The sequence below is a fragment of the Fukomys damarensis genome, unplaced genomic scaffold (assembly GCF_012274545.1).
Source record: "Fukomys damarensis isolate Sample0158 unplaced genomic scaffold, DMR_v1.0_HiC HiC_scaffold_8, whole genome shotgun sequence".
Classification (NCBI taxonomy): domain Eukaryota; kingdom Metazoa; phylum Chordata; class Mammalia; order Rodentia; family Bathyergidae; genus Fukomys; species Fukomys damarensis.
The window spans coordinates 196,522-217,698 of record NW_022900920.1 but is presented as its reverse complement, the minus strand read 5'-3'; the positions used below and the strand labels follow the sequence as shown (position 1 = coordinate 217,698).

The following is a 21,177-nucleotide window of genomic DNA, read 5'->3' as shown; positions in this document are numbered from 1 at the left end:
AAGCTTTCATTGTAACATGGATGTCATAGGGTGGCTCTGTCACCTGCATGTGACAATTATCACTTTGGGTTTGAGATTTCACTCTATAAAGTAACACTTTTTATTCAAGGTCTTAGTTCATTTCTCCATACATCAAAATCCACTCGGTCAGGAATCACAACATAACAAAACTTTGGAAGTAAAATCATTCAGGGCTAATTTTTATAGATCAAAAGGACTCTAGCAAATCCATGAACCATTAGCCTGAGATTTACAGTTAAATGATTATTGTTGGAACTATCTGCCCTAACAATATTTAAAAAAAAAATTATTGTGGGTCTACAAACCCTTGAGAATTCAGTCTGTGGTCTCATCATCTTAAGCATGAGGGTCATAAGTACCTTCACCTACCAGGTAAGGTAGACTTTAGAGCCAGCTTGCCTGCCCCTTCTTGGTCTCACTTAGGGAAGCTTTTCCAAGTGGCAAAAGAGTGCTCAGAGACCCACATTAAGGGTAGACTCAGAATACTCATGTACTCCCAGAATTCCTGCCAAATACATGTCCTCATGTTGAAATTTCCTAGGAGCTTGAGAACTTATCCTATAAAGCCAGCCCGGTCTAAACCTTTAAAGTATATGGTGATGGTGCCAGGAATTAGGTCTTCTGAAGCACTCCCTGCATTGCACATAGAATATTTAGAAATCATTCTGCCCTCATGCCCAGATGGAGCAAAAGTTTCAGAAGTTTGTCTGAAATCAGGGCAAATACCACCCTGTTGAGAAGACTGAAAATAGTAAAACCTCAGCATGCTGACTTCAATGTTCCCCAATTTCCCCAGCCTCCTCTCCACACACATTTGACTCTGCCACAACTTTTCATGGACTCTCAGATCCTTCTTTTTTTTGCCAAAGTACAGTGGTACCTCAGTTCACAAACTTAATTCTTTCCATGATTCTGATCACAAGCTGAATTCCAGGAGAACCAAATCAAATTTCCCTATAAAGTCAACATTGAACCTAACCATAGAATTTGATTTGGTTCTTGTCCAATTATTATTTTTTTGACCAGAATCATGGAAAGAATTAAGTTCATGAACAGAAGTACCACGTCTATAGTCCTCCATCCTGCACTCTGCACCTCTCCTCAATCAGTGAGCGCTTAACTAGTTGACAGCATATGTCTATGTCCTTCATTCTCTCCTCATGGGCTTTACTGATAGGACTTTGGGTTCCCCAGGCTTAAACTTTTTTGACCTCTACAGTTATCCAAAATGCTTTTTTGTCTGTGCTCAATTAAATCCCTACTTTCTGTTTTTACCTTGATCCTTTTTCCTGCTCTCTGGCACCTGTCCTCCTGAAACTGTTCTGAGGGTTCCTGTAATTTTCCTCTTGCCTAATCTAATGCCTCCTCTTCTGTTTCCATTTTTGCATGGGAGTTTATTATTATTAATTTTTTACATGTTCACCCATCTACATCTTGGAATTCTGTCTTGTCTACTTTCATGGCACCTTCTTGTACTTCCTGACTGCTTTCTTAATCCTTTGGACGACAACTTCCACATCTGTTGCAAATTCTTCTTTTTTAAATTAATTTTATTGGTACATTTAAGATATACAATAAAATGACACTCATCATTGGAAATTTGCACCTTTACATAATCCATCTTGGTTCTTATTTTTTTCCTGTCCTCCCTTCAATCCCTCCCTCCCTATCTACAAAGACTTTATTTCTATTTTTTTATTTTCTCATATTCCATTCCCTTCTTTCCTTTCCCCTACCCTTTCCATTTTCCCTTCTCCTTTTCTTTCTATTTCACATTAGCTATTATACCTTTTAGTCCTTATTTACACTTTCAGTTTCTCACCCAAAAGAAAACATTCGATATTTACACATGTCGTTTTTATTTCATTTAAGAGTAGCATCTCAATGTGTAAACATTTAGCTATAAATGACTCTAATTTCTCATTCTTTGTGGCTGAGTAGTACTCCATTTTATTTTTTTATCCCCCCACCTCCAGTTTCTTTATCCAGTCTCCAGTTGATGGGCAATTGGACTACTTCCAAGTTTTAGCTATTACAAATTGTGCTGCTATGAACATGGGTGCACATATATATATTTGTGGTATGATTCTTTGCAGAAGATACCCAGCAGGCAAATAGATGGGTCAAATGGGACTTCCAGTCATAGTTCTTTGAGGTATCTCCATAATGATTTCCACTGTGGTTGCACCAGTCTGCACTCCTACCAGTAGTGGAGCAGGGTTCCTCTTTCCACACAGCCCAGCCAGTGTTTGTTAGTGGTTGATTTCATGAGAGCAGCCATTCTTTCTGGGGTGAGATAGAATCTAGCATTGTTTTCATCTGCACCTCTTGAATGACCAATGATGTTGAACATTTTTTCAAATGTTTATTTGTTATTTCTACTTCTTTGTGTGAAAAATGTAAGTTCATTTCAGATGCCCATTTTTGGATTTGGGAGCTCAGATTTTTTTTATAAGTTCTTTATATATTGTACATAGTAGACCTTTTTCTGAGGAACAGCTGGTAAAAATTTTTTCCCCACATTATGTGTTCTCTCTTCACACTGTTGTTGGTTTCTCTTGCTGTGAAGAAGCTTTTTAATAAGAAGAGATCCCACTTGTTGATTCTTTGTGCTAGTTCATGGGCAACTGAGGTTTTGTTTATAAAATCTTTTCCTATGTCAGTCTTCAAGAGTTCTACCTAACTAACCTCTCTTCCAGCCAGTTTAGTGTTTCTGTTTTAATATTTAGATCTTTAATCCATTTCAATTTTAGTTTAGTGCATGGTGATAGATAGGAGTCTAGTTTTAATCTTTGGCAAGTTGAAACCCAGTTTTTTCCAGCACCATTTATTAAAAAGGCTATCTTTCCTCCATTGAGGGTGTTTGGCTTCTTTGTCAAAGATGAGGTGGCTGAATGTGTCTGGAGTTGTTTCTGCATCTTGTAATCTGTTCCACTGGTCCTCAGGTCTGTTTCTTTGCCAGTACCACAGTTTTTATCACAGTAACTTTCTACTGTAGATTCAAGTTGGCGATTGTGATACCCTCTACTTTCTCTATTGCCTAAAATTGCTTTTACTATTCTAGGTCTCTTCTTGTTCCAAATGAATTTTTGGATTGTTTTCTCAAGATCTGTGAAGTATGCTCCTATAATTTCAATCTGGATTGTATTGATTCTATGTAGCAGTTTTGGAAGTATGGCTATTTTTACTATGTTGATTCTTCCTACCCAGAAACAAGGGATGTCTTTTCATTTTCTAATATCACTTTCAGTCTCTTTTTCAGAGTGCTGTAGTTTTCAGATTAGAGGTGTTTGATTTCTTTTTTAGGTTGATTCCTAGGTATTTCAATTTTTTGGATGTTATTGTGAAAGGAATTGTTTGCCCCATTTCTCTCACAGTGAGTCTGTTTTTTGTGTACAGGAAAGCTATTGATTTTTGTGTGTTGACCTTGCATCAAGCTACTTTACTGAATTTGGTTATTAAGTCTAGAAGACTTTTACTGGTCTTCTTGAGGTCTTCTATATAAAGTATCATATCATCTGCAAATAATGACAATTTGACTTCTTGCTTTCCTATTGTTATTCGTTTTGTTTCTTTCTCTTGTCTAATTGCTGTGGCTGTTTCCAAAAATATATTTAACAGGGGTGGTGATAGTGGACATCCTTGACTTGTTCCTGATTTTAGTGTGAAGAATTTCACTTTTTGACTGTTTAGTGTGATATTGGCTATTGGTTTTGCATAGATGGCTTTTATCAAATTAAGGTAGAGACCGTCTATTCCATTTTTCTGTATCATTTTTATCATGAATGTGTATTAGATTGTGTTGAATGCTTTTTCTGCATCTATTGAAATAATCATATAGTTTTTGTTCTTAGCTCTATTAATATAGTGTATTACATTTATTGATTTGTGTATGTTGAACCATCCCGGTATCCCTGGGATGAATCCCACTTGGTCAAGGGTATATGATCTTCTTGGTGATCTTCTGCATTCTATTTTCCAGTATCTTATAAAGGATTTTTGCATCTATGTTCATTAGTGAGATTGGCCTATAATTCTCTTTTCTGATTCGGTCTTTCTCTGCTTTGGGGATCAAGCTGATGCTTGCTTCCGGGAATGAATTTGGCAGTATTGCTTCCCTTTCAAATTTCACTGAAGAGTTTAAATAGTAGTGGCAGTAGTTCCTCTTTAAATGTCTTATAGAATTCAGCAGTGAAGCCATTAGGGCTTGGGATTTTAGTTGATAACTTTTTAATTACGTTTTTAATTTTATTGATTGATATTGGGTTGTTTAGAACTTTTAGGTCCTCTTTGTTCAACTTCGTTAATTCATATGTATCTGTGAATCTGCCAATTTCTTCTGTATTTTTCATCTTACTGGCATATAGTTTCTTGAAGTAGGTATTGATGATTCTCTGCATTTCTGCTGGAAAATTCACCCATTTCATTCCTAATTGCATGGATTTGGCTTTTTCTTTTTGATAAGATTGGCTAAGGCTTTGTTAAACTTGTTTATTCTTTCAAAGAACCAACTCTTGGCTTCTTTGATTTTTTTTTTTTTTGTATCACTCTCTTAGTCTTTATTGCATTGAGTTCTGCTCTGATCTTTATAATTTCCTCCCTTGTTTGAGGTTTGTCCTGCTCTTCTTTTTCTAGAAACTTGAGGTTCAGCATCAGGTTAATTGTGCTCGCTCTCTTTTCCTAATATGCATATTCAGCTATGAATTTCCCTCATAAGACTGCTTTCATTGTGTCCCACAGATTCTGATATGTTGTATTGTAATTGTCATTTAACTGTAGAAATTGTTTGATTTCTTCTTTAATATCCTCTGTGACCCATTGGTTATTCAGAAGTGTGTTGTTCAATTTCCATATGTTTATGAAATTCTTGCTGGTTTTTTTTTTTGCTATTGATCTCCAATTCCATCACACTATGGTGTGATAATATACAGTGGATCACTTCAATTCCTTTGCACTTACTTAGATATGTTCTATGGTGAATGTGTGTGGTCTGTTTAGGAGAACAGCCCATGTGCAGCTGAAAGGAATGTGTATTCTGATTTTGTGGGGTGAAACACTCCATAAACATCTGTTAAGTTCATTTGTTCAAGAGTTTGATTGAGTTCTAGTATTTTCTTGTTTATCTGTCTAGTTGATCTATCTATTTGTGACAGTGGGGTATTGAGGTTCCTGATTACTATTGTGTTACTGCTTGTTTGATTTTTCATGTCCATTATTATTTGTTTTATATAGTTGGGAGCACCAGTGTTTGGTGCATATATATTTATGATTGTCATCTCTTCCTTTTGGATTGTTCCCTTTATAAGGATGTAGTGTCCTTCTTTGTCTCTCTTAATCATTGTTGGTTTGAAATCCACTTGATCTGCAAAAATGATAGCTATTCTTGCTTTTTTGGGGGTTCCTGTCAGATGGAGCGTTGTTTTCCACCCTTGAACTTTCATTCTTTGAGTTTCTTTTTCGATCAAGTGGGTTTCTTGTATGTAGCATATTGTTGGATCTTGCTTCTTGACCCATTCTGCCAGTCTGTTTCTTTGGATTGGTGAATTGAGACCATTAACATTGGTGGTTATAATTGATATGTATTGACTTATCCATGTCATGGCTTTTAATTTTTGTTGGATTCTCTCCCTTCCTGTTTAATTTATTGTCATGCCTGGTGGATTCATTCTTCTGGGCTTCCTGGGGTTGTGATCTTGGTTGTATTTTGTTTAAAGTTTTATGAAGTGCTGGTTTGGTATTCATGAGATTTCTAAGATGCTCTTTGTTATGAAAGTATTTTACCCGTTGGCCCTTTGTTCCTGGCGCTTTTTATTAGTGTGGTGCAAAGACCCCGCCCCCCCAGTTTGTTACATCCTGATTGGCTATTTCAGGCCCTAAGACAATTTAGATCTGGAAGTCTGGTTTGGGAACTTATTTACGTGTCTTCTCATTTCAATCCCAGCCTGCTGTGCCTTTGTTGAGGCAAATTTTTGCTCACCCAGTGGCCTTCAGTTTTCAGCAAGCCACTGAGTGGTCTTTGCTGCTCACCAGTACACCATTTCCTGGGTTCACAGTGGTGGCCTTCTGGGCCCCTGAGCTTATGTCTTGCCTGAGCAGGCTTCTGGCTGGGACCTGTGCACACTTGGGATGGTATCTAGGTGTGCCTCTTGCTGGGGCCTCTGTGTAGATGTTGTCTGGGGGGCCTTTCACTGGGGACTGTGCATCCCAGTTCCTGTTGTCTGAGCAGGCTTCTGGCTAGGGTCTCTGCGCACTTATTAATGGTATCGTATCGAGGCAAGCCTCTGGCTGTTGCTTGTATGCCTATGCAGTTCTTTGCCAGGTGGGCCCTCGGCTGTGGCCAATGCTATGGGGTGGTCCTCTGGCTGAAGCTTGTGTGCCTGTGCAGTTCTTTTCTGGGTGGGCCTTTGGCTTCGCCCAATGTGCAGAAGCCTCTGGGTTCGGGGAATCTGTGTGCACTCACTGGTGCTATGGGGCAGGCCTCTGGCTGAAGTTTGTGGGCTGGTGCAGCTCTTTTCTGGGTGGGCCTTTGGCTGGGCAGGTGTTCCTGAGCCTCTGGGTTTGGGGTGGAGCCCTGGCTGCGATCTGCCTGCAGCTGTGCCCCTCTGGACCACACCTTTGCTTCCCAGGATCTGCCTGTTGCAAATTCTTTTCGGCCTATATCTGTAACATCCTTCAGTGCATGTCTTCAGCCTTCCCTCTATTCTCGTCTCCCTCACCCCTTGGATTCTGACGTGGCCTTCACATTTGCCATCACTTTTGTGCTGATGGTGCCAAAATTGTGCTCCTGCCAAGGTGTCTAAACTAGGCCCCTTCCATATTTCTCCTAGGGTCTCTAGGATTTTCTACCTGAGGATTTCTTTGTTTTCTCAAAGTTACTGTGGTCCACTTGGAAACCACCATCTCTTCCTCACTTCTCTAACTTAGCTCCCTTTCCTAAGCAGTGTGAATTAGGCTGGGTGCTGGCTGCATGACTTTAAGCAAGGAATTTTAACATCTCTGTGTGTTGATCCACTTAACTATTTATAATGGACAGGGGATGTATCAGTTACTTTTCTGTCATTGCTGAGACAAAATACTAGACACCCAAAGTTAGAGGGGAGGGGGTTTATTTGGTTTACAGTTCATAGAGGTTCAGTCCATAAACTGCTGACTCCAAGGCAGGGAAGGCAAACGTGCATCACAGAGGAGACAACGTGGCACACACAAGATAGGGAAAACGACAAGAGAGTTTAACAGCGTCTTTCTGCGCCCCCCTTTAAAATTGAGTTTATTGGTACATTTAGGTATACAGTACAATTACATTCATTATTGGGATCTTGTACCTCTACATGTCAAGTCTTGGTTCTCATTTTTTCCCCTTGTCTGTGACCTCCCTTCACCCCCACTCCCCTCCCCATTTACAAACACTTCATTTCCATCTTTTCATTTTCTCATATTTTTTCCTTTTCCCTTATTACCTTTCCCCTATCCTTCCCATTTTCCCTACACCTTTAGCCCTTTCTGCCCCTTTTATCTTACTCAGACTACATTTAGGTATAGTACAATTACATTCATTATTGGGATCTTGTACCTCTACATGTCAAGTCTTGGTTCTCATTTTTTCCCCTTGTCTGTGACCTCCCTTCACCCCCACTCCCCTCCCCATTTACAAACACTTCATTTCCATCTTTTCATTTTCTCATATTTTTTCCTTTTCCCTTATTACCTTTCCCCTATCCTTCCCATTTTCCCTACACCTTTAGCCCTTTCTGCCCCTTTTATCTTACTCAGACTACTGGGATTAGGGCAGTGCCAAACTAATCACTCATATGTAGTGGTTTAGTAATCACACTCCCTTAACCCCAGTATCACACATTCCAGATGACTACCTTTGAAAAAAGAAAGTCCCACCTCATCTACATGAGGCTTTGGGGGGACATCTAACACAAATCATAACAGGTGATAATAGTTTCTTCCTCATAAACTTATTGGGAGGATGAAATGAGGCAATCTACACAGAGAGTTTGGTGCAGTGCCTAGTATACAGTAAGCTCAGAGCAGCTCAAAGGCACCTGAACACTTGCCTATGTGGTTCCCTCTGTGAGAGTTCTTTCTACTTCCTATTCACCTGGTTGCTTTCTCAGACAAATTGGCCCTAAACCTAATTTTTTAGCTGAGTTCAATGCTGACTCCTCTTCAGACCTTATCCTCCTTCATTCTCATTGGTGACTTGCTAGTGCTTTCTACCCACTAGACTTTAAATTCCCTGAAGTCCAAGGATTCTGAGATGTTCGCCCTTTTGTCCCCAGGACAGTACAATTCATAGCACAGGCTGGTGCCTAGTATATGTCTCTCCAATAAATGAATGACATAGCTTGGAATAATAGAGTATAATAAATAATTGTATGATCTGCAGGCCACACTGTGTGTTTATTAGCACTCTATAAATTCTGATGTTGAACCAAATTAAATAAACTAGCTGTACTTAACATTGTATAGCTTCCTGAGTACTTTGGCTTAATTTATCTTAATAAGTTCTATTATTATGTTGCTGAGAGCTTGTCAATGGAAATGTTATACCCACTTTTAGGTGAGAAAAATTGACTTCCCTAAGATGAAATGCAAACTTCCCAGTACTTTTTAGCTACCTCTTTGTGGTCCTACCTGCTCCTTTAATTTCTAGAATTGTCAGGACTACTTGAATGTCCAGAGCACAATTCTGTATCTCTGCAAAACACGTTGTTGGGAAATATTTTTAAAGGGCCAGATAATAAATATTTTAGGTTTTGCAGGCAGTATAGTCATAGCTGCTTAGCTTAGCCATGATAGCACAAAGTCATCCATAAATAATGTATAAATGAACTGGCATGGCTGTGTTCCAATTAAACTTTAATTACAAAAACAGACGGCCGGCCCAAGGGCTGTACTCTGCCTCTCTGCCTTATGTGACCCTAGTTCCATTTGGGAGTCAGGAAACACACTTTCCCCTAGCTGGACTGTTGGGGAGTGTTTTGCTTTGGAGCTATTAGAAGTGCTTCTGATAACAAGTGCTTTTCATTTCCAGATCCTGTCTCAGAAAGAAGAGTGGGTGAGGACTCATCACCAACCCAGGAAAAACACACATCACCCAGCAGAACTGCTGAAAAAAGAGCAAAAGATGACAATAGGCGGGTGGTTAGAAGCACACAGGACCTAAGCGATGTGTCCATGGATGAAGTGGGCATTCCACTCCGGGTATGACTGCCGACATAGAAGGCCCTTACATCAGTTAAACAAGTCATGACAAGGGCTCAACTCTAAGTGCATGTGAATCCCATCAGTGGGTTGTAGAGGCCTGGGAGAGTGGTCCTTGCACAGGCACAGACCCTAAGTACCAGACCCCCCAAGAAGCTGTGTTCCAGGTTTGGCAGACAGCAGCTTTTTCCCGAGTGGGTGTGTGGTGTTAGTCTCATGGAAAGATAAACTTCATGGTGAAATGGAAAGGAAGAATATCTGAGTGGAAGAGAGTTAAGAAATTTCTCTGCAGCAGAATGTCTGAGATACTCTGGGCTTGTGCATGTTCAGGGGAGAATGCCCTGGAAGGTCTTTGTTTTGTGGAGCCTGTTCATAAATTCTTACACCAGAGCTAGAGCAGCCTGGGGAGTGTGAGGTCCAGGGTCCTTGTTTATGGGTTTAGGAAAAAGATACCCCTGGATAGGAACTACCTCATCGTTCAAGATGACAGGAAATACTAGGGGAACGACAGAAAGGATTTGGCCCACCCAAGGCTATAGGATAGAGCAGGTCTCATGGCAGCCATACCCTGCTCTTTCTGCTGGTTAGGCATGCCAGTCCTTTACAACCCAAGGAATGCAGGACAACCCACCTTTTGAAACTAGACTCAACTGAATTGTCGTTCAGCCTGGGGAGTGTGAGGTCCAGGGTCCTTGTTTTTTGTGTCTTTTTGGAAGAGGCCAAAAGAAACTTCCATGAGCTAAGATTCAATAGAACTCTACCCTGGTCCTAAGTAATGATATGGAAAACAAATTATTACCAAGGCAATCACAGCTATGATTTGCTGAGTGCATTATCTCATTTAGGCCTCATTTCCTGGAGTGAGTAGTAGATACTAAAATTGTTACAACTTCATAGATGACTGTATTAGTCCGTTTTGCATTACTATAATGAAATAATAAACTTACAAAGAGAGGTTTACTTTGGCTTGTGGTTCTGGAGGTTCAAGACAAAAATTGAGTGGCTTCCTTGATTGGGGCTCTGGTGAGGGTGGCACATCATGGCAGAAGGGTGTTCTCTCATTATGAGTTGGGAAACAGAAAGGACGTGTGGGGTCCTCCTATTCTTTTTGAAGATGTGTCTCCAAAGACTTAAGGACTTCCCACTAGCCCCCACCTTCTAAAAGTCCACAGAACCTCCCGATACTGCCACCCCAGAAACCAGACCTTTAAATATGGATGTCTGGGGAACATTCTTCCAAACCATACCAGTGAGGAAACAGACTCTGAGGGATTACATTAATCTCGCCAAATGGTACAACTTTGGGTGATGGTGTTCTGACAACCCTAACTATCATATGAGGGCCCCTTCCAATCACTTTTGCTCCATCTCTGTGACCTTGGGAAATTCACTTTGACATTTCCTATCTCTTATCCACGTCTGCAAAGTAGGAGTGAAAATAGTTAATCTAACCACCCGTCTGTCACCTTCTTTATTTTTTTTATCTTAAAAATAAAGAGGAAGAAAACCTCCCATCTTTGTTGTAAGGATGAAACTCTGGCATTGGATAGTACAATGGGTTACATTTTAATGTATGCATTCTGAATCTGGCCTATGCAGTGTGACTTACATACATGTCTACAGCATAACCCAGAATGGTGGGGGCCCAGTGTGTTAAGCAGGTATTCTTTGCTTTGTGCATCTCATTGTCTTTACTTCAAATTTGTGTAGTCTGCCTATGGGAGAAATTCTCTCTAAAAAAGAAATTAAAAAAATTAATAAAAGACATAATTCAAGTCTGTCCTTGCCTATTTTTCTTCAAGAAATGTGTCTTTTTGGCCAGATGTAAATTTTGACTCTTTGTTCTTTCTCCAAATTGTTATCTTTAACAAATGTGGCTGAGTTTTCACTTAAAATGTTGTAATTTCCATGTTTGATTTTGATGTTGTAGTCATAGAAATTCTGAAATATGCTAAAATCTTCATTTCATTTTACCTTTTTTTCCCCAGAATACTGAGAGATCAAAAGACTGGTACAAGACCATGTTTAGACAGATCCACAGACTGAACAGAGGTACTGATTTTCACTTGTCAAAGCTAAGTGCCTGTATATTGACTGTTGGTGTGGGCCTGAAGTCATTTTGTTTAGACTCTAGGAGACAGGGTCCTGCAGTTGGATCCCATTAGGTACTGATCTGCTTGAACCCTGCCATGTGCCTTCAGACCCAGAGTGGTGATGCACCTGTGTGTCTGCCTCTGCTTTGTAACTGGAGATCAGCTCACAAGTCTTCCCTCCCAGCTTTTGCAAAATGCAGTAGGCTGAGCCAAACACTCTTACCTATACTTTAGTATCTGTATCTGCCTGAGCAGCTCTATCTCCCACCTGCTTTCAGCTTTAGGTTTATCCTGTGTCAGCCCATGACTTCCTTGTGAGCCAAGCAAGTTGAGAAAGCCCTGAGCTGGAAGTCAAGAAAACTGTTTTCACATAAATTCGTTCCCTGCCAAGTACTCATATGACCTTGGGCCAGTCATGCATCTTTCTGTTTACCTTCCTTCCCTTCATCCAAAGGTTGTTGCAGAGTCCATATGAGTACGCACTTGGCCTTGTGAAATAGAGTGCATAGTACAGATTATGTTCATATGGAAACTAATTTTACCCCCTGGGAAGTAGCACTTAGCAAATAGCCCCCAGAATCAGTCAAGAGCTGACACAGTAGACCCTGCTCAAATTGAAAGAGGGTTGCTTCCAGATTAGAGAGCTGCTGGGCTGTCAGCAGGTGGCCCAGCATGGAGCAGGTCACAACCTCACCAGCTCTCATTGCTACCTATGCTGTCATTTAGCTGGTAGGTAGGAATGTTGCTACACTGTGGGACGGGTACCACTTCTGCAGGCAAAGCATCCTATCCTTTCCTGTGCCCAAATCCAGTCTGGCTGCCTGGCATGGATGACACATGAAGGTAAAGAGAGTTTGTTCCAGTCAGTGTTCCCACCTAAATCACAAATATCCAATCTCTCTGATCAGATGCAGGTGCCATCTAATATCACTGCTAATTAGCTCCTGCTGGGTTCAAAATGAGTTGGAGTGTGTCCCTCTTCAAACTACTACTAAATATTGAAATGCTTGGTATTTAGCATTTCTGAGGCAAGAGTAAATCTGTTACAGTTGTGTGGATGAGCTCAGTCATGATGGTGATGCTAAATTCTGGATCTCTGTGATTGAATTGGGGCAGTTCTGCCAATCACTTCCTAAAGTGACTGTGTTTTCTCTAGTGATCTGTGCTTCTTTCACCTTCAGATTTAGCTTTAGAAGGCTAAATGCATATGTGCACAACATTTTTTTTTGGCTTTGGAAGGCTAAATGCACAAGTGCATGCATATGTGCAAAATAGGTAATTCTGCCCCACCAGCAGAATTATACTTATTAACACAATTAATTACAGATTCTAAACAAAACTACCTACCCTAATGGGAGGCAGTAGTATTTGAGAAGTTAAGACTCCACTTGTTCGCTTGATTCTAACATCCACAACACAAGCTTTGATTGAAAAAAAAATATTTTAGGATAGTGTTTTCATCACATAGTGCTTATTATCCTACTTTAAGTTCTAGCCTATAAAAAGTGAAAACCTGAAAGTTTGTGCCCATTCTGGAGCCTATTTATATTTAATTCTTTGTCCAAGAAAAGTAATGATGTTGTCTCTTTCGATGTGTCTCAGTTATTCAGGCAAAAGGACTGGATTTTTTAAAAGCAATTTGAATTACTTTCATATCTAGTGAAGCTTACTATGTTCCAGAATTCAAGGAGTCTAAATTGTATGTGGAATCCTTCTCGTTCATTTTCTCCATTTGTATCTTCCTCTATTCTCTCTTCCAAACCTGCTCCTCTGCCTAGACACTCCTGAAGAAAACCCTTATTTCCCTACGTACAAATTCCCTGAACTTCCTGAAATCCAGCAAAATTCTGAAGGTACCATAAATTTAGACAGTATATCTGTTGTCCTAGCCTTAAATTAGTTCTTAGAGTTCCATTATAGGCATAAGATTTGGCTTTTAACTTTTTATGTAGTTGTTTTTGGATAGTGAACATTTTATTTCTTTCCTGTGCATGATGTGCTATATTAAAACAACTAAGTCCTTTCTAATTTATTAATCTGTTTTTGAGTGTGATGCCTGTGTGCTTTAATAACACTAAAATAGGTAATCATTCAAAAGAGTCGACTGGGAATTGCCAGGTCCTCCACTTCATGGTGGGTAGTTTCAAAATCCACTACTTTTCTCTGCTACAGAGGACAATCCTTATACTCCTACATACCAGTTTCCTGCATCTACACCTAGTCCTAAATCTGAAGGTAATTAAAGGAAAATTTTGTGCCTCCTTTTATACCGGTGCTGTTATTTTCATTTTTATCTTGGGGTTTTTCTGGTGGCTGAAGGCTGTCTCCCATTTATTTGCTTCCCTCTAATCTTGTGTTTTGTGGTGTTGTCTCACTTCTTGCTGGCTGTATCCCTAGAGTCTATCCAGATGGTATTTTAATTTTGTTCCCTGAGAGTTTGCATTATTAATGGCTTAGTTATAGCTTAGTTATAATGATTTGAAAGCTGCTTGTCCTATATCCAGGGCCTGGTATCTGGGGTGGTCCCCTGGGTTGGTGGCTGGACAGTGACTTGGCAACACAGTCATTAATATGGATGGGTTGGGGTGGACCTGGCAGCTCTCAACAATAGAAACATTCCTATGTGTGCAGTTGACTTGTTACCATTCCCTCTTGTCATAGGCGCTTAGGTTGTCTCTCTTTGGTTAGGAATTCCCAAAGAGGTAAAAGACTCAGTAATGGTAGGAAATTATATCTCTTGAAACTAAGGATTTGGGAAAACTGGAAAACGTGTCATCAAAGAGCTGGGTAGGGATTTTTCCTGGTTGAGAGAATAGCCATGTCTGTATTGAACAGGTATTTTTTTCTGGGGCAAAAAGGCCAGGTGTCCAAAAAGCTTCTGAAAAGTTAGGTAGCAGTATCTTGAGAATGATCACTGTAACAGAGATTGTCTGAGTTTTGGTTGAGTGAACCAGAAAAAAGGGGGTGGCAGAATATAGAGAAGGAAATTCTGTTAAATGTTCTAGGATCACAGTTGAGTACTCTTACGTTCATTCAGTAGTGAGGAGCACTTGCTGTATGCCATGTACTGTCCCTGACAGTGCCCTAAATAGGAAATATACTCTGTCCTCAAAAATGCACATCTGCAGGTTGTTGGACAAGGCCATTTCAGCCTTGTCCTTCCTCCCTTATATAAGATACAAGGGCGCTTGGAAAGCATAGGTCCAGAAGGCCACAGAAAACCTTGCGGGCACACAGTAGGTACTTAGTAATACTTTAGGTATGTAATGAGTGAAACTTTGGTTCTCTTTCGGAACCCCAGTGCCGCCATCTCAGTGCTCCTCTGCTCTACTCAGTTCAGCCAGCCGTTACTGTGGCCCTCTCATCACTGATAAAGTCATTCACTAGACTGTTTCCGACCACTTACCTTGTTATGAGGTGGCACAATGAGATAGGTTAGAGCCAGGATTAGTTAAAATACCATTGTCTATTTCTGATCTGTCTCATACGTCCTGGTCAGTGGTTCCAACCATACCTGGGACCTATTTTGAATGAAAAGTCTACCAGATGAACCCAGACTTAGAAAACTAAATGCCGTTAACTTAATTGTGATCCGTGACTTCTTTACCACCAACAGGAATTTATCTAGTCTTTCTGTCTCAAGGGTGCTGACTTAAGCCAAAAGCACTGCTGAAGAAACAGCTGAATTGGGTGAGGGAGTTTTTTTAGGGTAATTGGATTAATTGCAATAAATGATTTGTGCTTCGTCTGGACTTACAAACCCAAACTGCTCATAAGATAGGTGTCGTCTCCCATGGACACCAGCAGAGGCAGGACCTCTTGGAGAGGTCCTGTGGAGAGGAACTGTGGCTCTCATCAGACTGGAAGATTGCCTCAAACTTGTCACAGGCAGCACCCATGGTTTCCTTCATCAAATTGGCTGTGCGTCTCGAGACAGGATTTCATGGTCTCTTACCCAGAGCTCCCGTCTCTTCAGCCACCACAGTTAGCAGTCCTGGCTGATGATAATCACTGCTTCTTGGTACAAGTCAATTCTGGCACAGGAGGAAAGTGAGGTTATTTTTCCTCGAGGCATAAACAGTAAAGAATGATGTGGCAATTTATCATATGTATTTAAAAGCAGAGGTTACTGTATTTTTTATTTTCAAAAACCAAAAAATGAGAAATGGCCTTAAGAAAGAAAAAGTAAAAAATTAGGTTGAACATAAAAAATTCATACTAACAAAGATGATTATACTTTAACACAAGTTTCTAAGAAGTTGTCTTCCCTGGAGATCTTTAAAAATAGAATAGATTCCATCTTACGCCCCCATCTGATGACATATCCAGGCATAGATCACTCATGTGCTCAGTTAGACAGAGCCCTTTTACAAATGAGGGAAACATTGGCGCTAGATGATTGTAAAAAAAACTGTTGGGTTTTTACTTCTTTCTCTTTTAAATTTCACAAGATTCTGGACTTCCAGATCTATGGTTTATGGTTTTGATGTTGTCTGTGAGCTCCAACTGAGCCCCTTAACCCTGCCTGTGGTGCTGATCCTGCTAGGTAGCCCTGGGCTCTATATAATTCACATCCCTTTTTTTTTGTGTGTGTGTGTGGAATTGACCCCAGGATCTTTGCACTGAGCTATATAACCTCCAGCTTTTTTTTTTTTTTTTAGCTAAAGCCTAAGTCACTAAGTTGCCCCAGACTGGGCCTCTCAGAGTGCTGGGATTGTAGGCATGTGCCACCACATTTAGCTCTGTGTACTCCGTTTCTGACACAGGAAAGATTTTATGCCTTTCAAAGAAAGGTATTAAAGACACATTAATTTTAATATGCTTTAAGAAATAGCTTTACTAAGAAATGGGAGGGCCAGGGATATAGCGGAGAGGCACAGTGCCTGCCTGGCAAGCGCAAGGTCCTCAGTCCGTACCAAAAACAAAGAAAAACAAACAAACAAAAAAGTAAAGAGAGGAGAAGAGAAAGGAGGGGAGAGAAGAAGAAAAGAAAGAAATGGGAGGCCTTTAGTAGTTCAGAGTCTGTCTCTGGGGGAGAAACCTGTTGCCACTGTTGTTTTGTTTAATTCAGTCTGGAACTAGAATTTTCTCTAATCACCCTACCAAAGCTTAGCCTGAGGGCTACTGCCTCTCTCTAAATTCTGGTTGTTGATACAGTTTAGAAAAGACTCTTCTAAATATCTCAAAACTGACTCTCATCAAACAGCCAGGACCATGTGAAAGTTTGTTTATGCTGGCTTAACAACCTTCCTTTCTCCCACTTATAGCGAACAAGTAAATTTCTAGCCAGATCTTTGGGAGATAAACAGAATGATCATGTTTTAATCAGTGTAGTTTAAAATTACTTTAAAAAATAAACCTCTGTAAATTACAGCAAAGAGAAATTCCTTCTAATAATTTTATGATTGTGGAGACTACTCTGTTACAAACGCTTGTCCTTTGTTTAATAGACTGGAGGAAGGACTAGCTGTGCAGAAGTAGAAGCTTCAGAAACATATCCTTCTTCTCTTCCTTCCCTGCCTGCCTTCGGTGTGAGGACAGCAGTGTAGTGGCAGCCCCTGCAGGGCTCGCAGTCATTCTCTTGTTGATGGTAATGATTTTAACCACCACTGTGATGACTATGTCACTACTGTTTATTGAGCCTTACCTTATGCAGTATAAACCTCTGGGCCATCACTGTTGCTATCTTGTCTTTGTATACTTCCAGCTATCCCTTGAGGTAACTTTTCATATCGTCAGTGTAGAGTAGAGGCTCAGGGAGATTAAGCAATATATGCAAGATCACACAGTAAGTGATAGAACCAGGACTCAGACCCAGGGTATGGGGACCCCAAACATGGATTTTTACTTACTTTGCTGCACTGCTCTGCTGATTCCTTTCTCTCTCCTCATACACTATATGCTTTTGGTTGTCTCCTTCTTTCCAAAGACTCTTTGACACTTCACCGGAGGCATCTGATTTCCCAAGTCAGTCCTGCCTCAGGCTGCAAATGTCTCCTGGGATAGTGTCTGGGAACATGAAGTTAGAAAAGCTCCCTGAGTAATTGGGACGCATGGCTATGATTTAGAACTTCTAGAAAGGAAGAATGTTCCTCTTCCTCAGCCCCTAAAGAGTTGAAGATACTTGCCTAGATACAGTTTTGGGAATGTGGGTATAGGATTAGATTTGAGGAATGCAGGTTAAAAAGAGCTAGTCTTTCCACTCTGGATATGCCCAAATGATGTTGGCTCACTTGGCACATTTGATTTCAAGAAAACAATTTCATTTCCACATGATGCCTCAGAATCTGCAGCAAATCCAGGTAACTGATACGGTACTTCATGATCTGTGGCCAATGAGAACCCCTTGGACGACATCAGAATGAAAGCCTGCCACGCAGAGGAAAAGTTCTAGAGACCACCTTTCCCCCTGCCCCTCAAAACGTCATCTCTGGACATGACCAGGATGTGTGTGGTGGTCTGTCTCATTATGGTCTTTCCTCACGCCTAGATGAGTTTGCACTAAGACAAAGATTTAAGGAGGCTAAATTTCTGTAGTCAAGTTAAAATAATCCTCTATTAGCCTTGCAAGATTTCTAAAAATAGCCTTATTTTGCTTGAGTTCAAGCAAATCATTCTATTGTGAGGAAGTCTGGCCAAGATTTGTGTCTCCTGACTCAAATTTTGGTTAGTACCGCCCAGAGGAGGGGCTGAGCAGTTTGGAGCAGTCACCTTTGCTCTCCTTATGAGAGCTGCCCAGATGGTCTCCATCTAGCAAGTGCAGAAGTCTTTGGTCTGTAGGGTAGCTAAGAAACAAAAGCTACTACCTTTCCACCTTCAGGATCCAGGAATCTGATAGCAGTTAAAATGGTAAGTCTCTTTCCAGCCCAGGAGTCCTCCCAGACTTTCTCTTCTGACTTTTTCTGATCTACCACATCTCATCCTCAGAATTCTATTTTTTTCTGAATATGTCATTTGCAGCTACTCTACACTCTACCCTGGTCTTTTTCTCATCCCTTAAAGTCTTTAATTATCTTTAAGGTTAATTTCCATTAATGAAAAAAACAGTTTTGTGGCTCTACAAGATCCCAGACTTCCTGGTTTTCTTGCTCCTTCTTGCTTGCCTCTTTTGCTTACTTTTCCTCTCTCTCATCCCATATTTGTGTACCTATGTCTAAATACAACTCTTTTTCCTTGACTGCTTTTGTTCTGGATTTGTGTACATGTCTGTTTTTTTCATTTTTTTCCCTTACTTTTCCTAAATATATGGAGTAAAGCCTGAGAATTACGCTGAGCATGGACGAAGATTGTGTTAAAAATGAACCAATAAAGCTGAGTGAGATGGCACACAACTGTAGCCCCAGCTACTTAGGAGTCCGAGGCTAAAGGAACAGTTGAGCAAAGGAGTTCAAGAGACCAGGCTGGCAACAAAATGAGACCCCATATCCAAAAAAAAAAAAAGTTGGGGGGCAGGGGAGGAGTTGAAGTTGTAGCTCACTGGTGGTAGAGCGTGTGCTTAACATGCATAGAGACTCTGGGTTCAATCCCTGGCACCAAATATTAGAAAAAAATTTAGGTTTGAAGACCTAAGAAGGGCACAGAGTAGAAATCAGATGATATAGGCAGTAGTTGTGCAAATTCTAACTTTTTTTGCATGCCATTTTGGTCAATTACATAGTATTTTTGTCACCAGCATTTTCTTCACTTATCTTTAAGATTTTTTATTAATTCTAAACACATAAACAATAGCAACAAAACCCACAATTGACCCAAAGAAAGCCATTTAGAGGCTCAGTTAAAGTTTCTGTGGTTGAAAAGGCAACCGTGTAGCTCCTGGCAGTTTTAGGGGGTTGGCTGTCTCCAAATTGGGTTAGTAAGGACAGATTGCCAAAGCCTGTGGGAAAAATCATTGATGTGTGAACATCAGAGCACATCAGAGGCCTTCAGGACCCTGAAGTAAGTTGTTCACCTTGTGTGAATCCTGTGTGGTGTCCACACTTCTCCGAATCACTGTCAGAGGAAATCTGGAATGCTGTTGTGAGGGTTTGATGTCTGCTGCTTGGTTCCCTGAGGAGCACAAATAGCATGTGGCTCTAACAGGAGGGATCACAGCTTTCCAGAGCAACTGAGTCTGCTGTGGCCTTGTGGAAAGAATTCTTGGAGAAATGCGGGCAGACTTTCTGATGTTAGTTTGTAGACAACTGGAGAAATGTTTCACCTATTGTCTCAGCTATAGTTGATCTCTCTCTGTCTCTCTTTATCTCTTGGCTATATCTTGTGTATAGAAATCAAGTGAGTGTTCCTTATACTCAACCTGCCCACTCCTTGGTATTTTTCACTGCATACCCATTTTTCCCAGTGTAGTTGTAGCATACTCGGAGACGGTTTCCAAAAGCAGAAAATGGGAGATGTAGCAAAAGTGACTCGTTGTTACCCATTGTCACTGGAGACCAGCAAGAGGAGAACTAAGAGTTTGAAGGTGTAAACTCATAAAAATTACTTACGCATCACCCATGGTGGGATGATATAGAAAAATAGGCTGAAATCATCAGGGTATAGAGATTGGCCTGGCCAACTGTGCACTAGAGTTTCAGGATGACACCTTTTCCCTGCTTCTTCCATAATAAAAATAATAATGGAATTGTCTTTCACTTTTCCCAGGATTGGGCACATGAAACAGGTGAAAGAATAAAAGCAGTTGTTTCTGTCATAGCACTAAAAACAGCACAGGAAATAGAATCAGAAAGATCATGAATCCATTTCTGCTTTGTGTCTTTCTTTTTGTTCATCTGAGGGCAAAATTTCTAACTCTCCATGGGCATTGATCTCCTTATTTGTAAAACTCCTTTAGGAGTTTTTAAAAGGTTTGAGTAAGATGATATTAGTTAATTCTAGCTGTTATTAAAAACAGGAGCACTTAATGAGAGCTATTACTATTTATTCATTAGGTAAAGTAAAATTTCCTTCCACTAGATTTATAAGACAGATATCAAAAATTAAAAGAATAAATTAACATCTCTTGCAACTTTTCTAATTGCTAAAGTTGTTCAGATGAGTCTGTTGAACTTTAGTTTGTCCTCTTAAAAGTCCATGGACTAAAATCTGCGTTAGATCCCAGGGACACTATGTGAAATGAAAACCCTGTTGCAGAGACCCCTGCCCTGTGTTAGGCTTGAGTGGGTAAGATTTCTTTTTCTACCTACAACCAGATAAAAAAAAATCATTTTGCGAGCATTCAGTTTGTTGACCTCTTTCTCAGCTTTCCTACTTCTGATTTTTCAAAGCACATATATTTTGAAACTCCTCAAGCAGGGCTATTTTTCCATCTTATAACTTCTAGCTTCATGGACCAACTAATAGTTATAAATTAACCTTCACCTTACCACAAACTGATAGAATAATTTTTCCTCAATTCAAAGCAGTACAAGGTTTTGAGCTAAAATACTAGGCTGGATTTAAAATAGTAATGTATTATTTTCTAACCAAGCTAACTTTTCATTTGGAATAGACACCATTTTTTTCTAGTCAAGTACCCACAATCAAAACTGACTTAGTTTTGTGGTTTTTTTTTTAATATCATGTCATTTTATGAGTATAATAATCACAAGTCCTGTTCAAAAACAATGGCTGCAACAAAAATTAGCAACACAAAATTTTTCAGAATAGTCTTTACAAAAATATATTTCTGGACCCCATTTTATCCTTTCCCTGCTCTATTTTCATAAGTTAATGTAAAAAAATTTGCACATTCAGTTTACAATAGTGAAAGGCTTAGCTGTGTTGGTAAGGAATACTAAAGCCTTGTCCAACATTGATGTTAACTAATTCTTATCCTTAAAGTAAAAGGAAGGAACAGGAGGAAGAGGGAGGT

General features: G+C 40.1%; 1 protein-coding gene across 50 annotated transcripts in view; it reads left to right on the top strand.

Annotated features, from left to right (window-relative positions):
- The window catches only part of Sorbs1 (sorbin and SH3 domain containing 1), a 227,199-nt gene that overhangs the window by 143,346 nt on the left and 62,676 nt on the right, over positions 1-21,177 (top strand). For 30 of the 50 annotated variants that reach the window (XM_033761268.1, XM_033761266.1, XM_033761262.1 and 27 more), the window contains 4 exons: positions 9,065-9,234; positions 11,223-11,286; positions 13,106-13,180; positions 13,500-13,562. In XM_033761268.1, coding sequence (XP_033617159.1) covers positions 9,065-9,234; positions 11,223-11,286; positions 13,106-13,180; positions 13,500-13,562 — 372 coding nt within the window. The remainder of the gene's footprint in view (positions 1-9,064; positions 9,235-11,222; positions 11,287-13,105; positions 13,181-13,499; positions 13,563-21,177) is intronic. The other 20 variants (XM_033761264.1, XM_033761261.1, XM_033761269.1 and 17 more) reach the window with 2 other exon arrangements.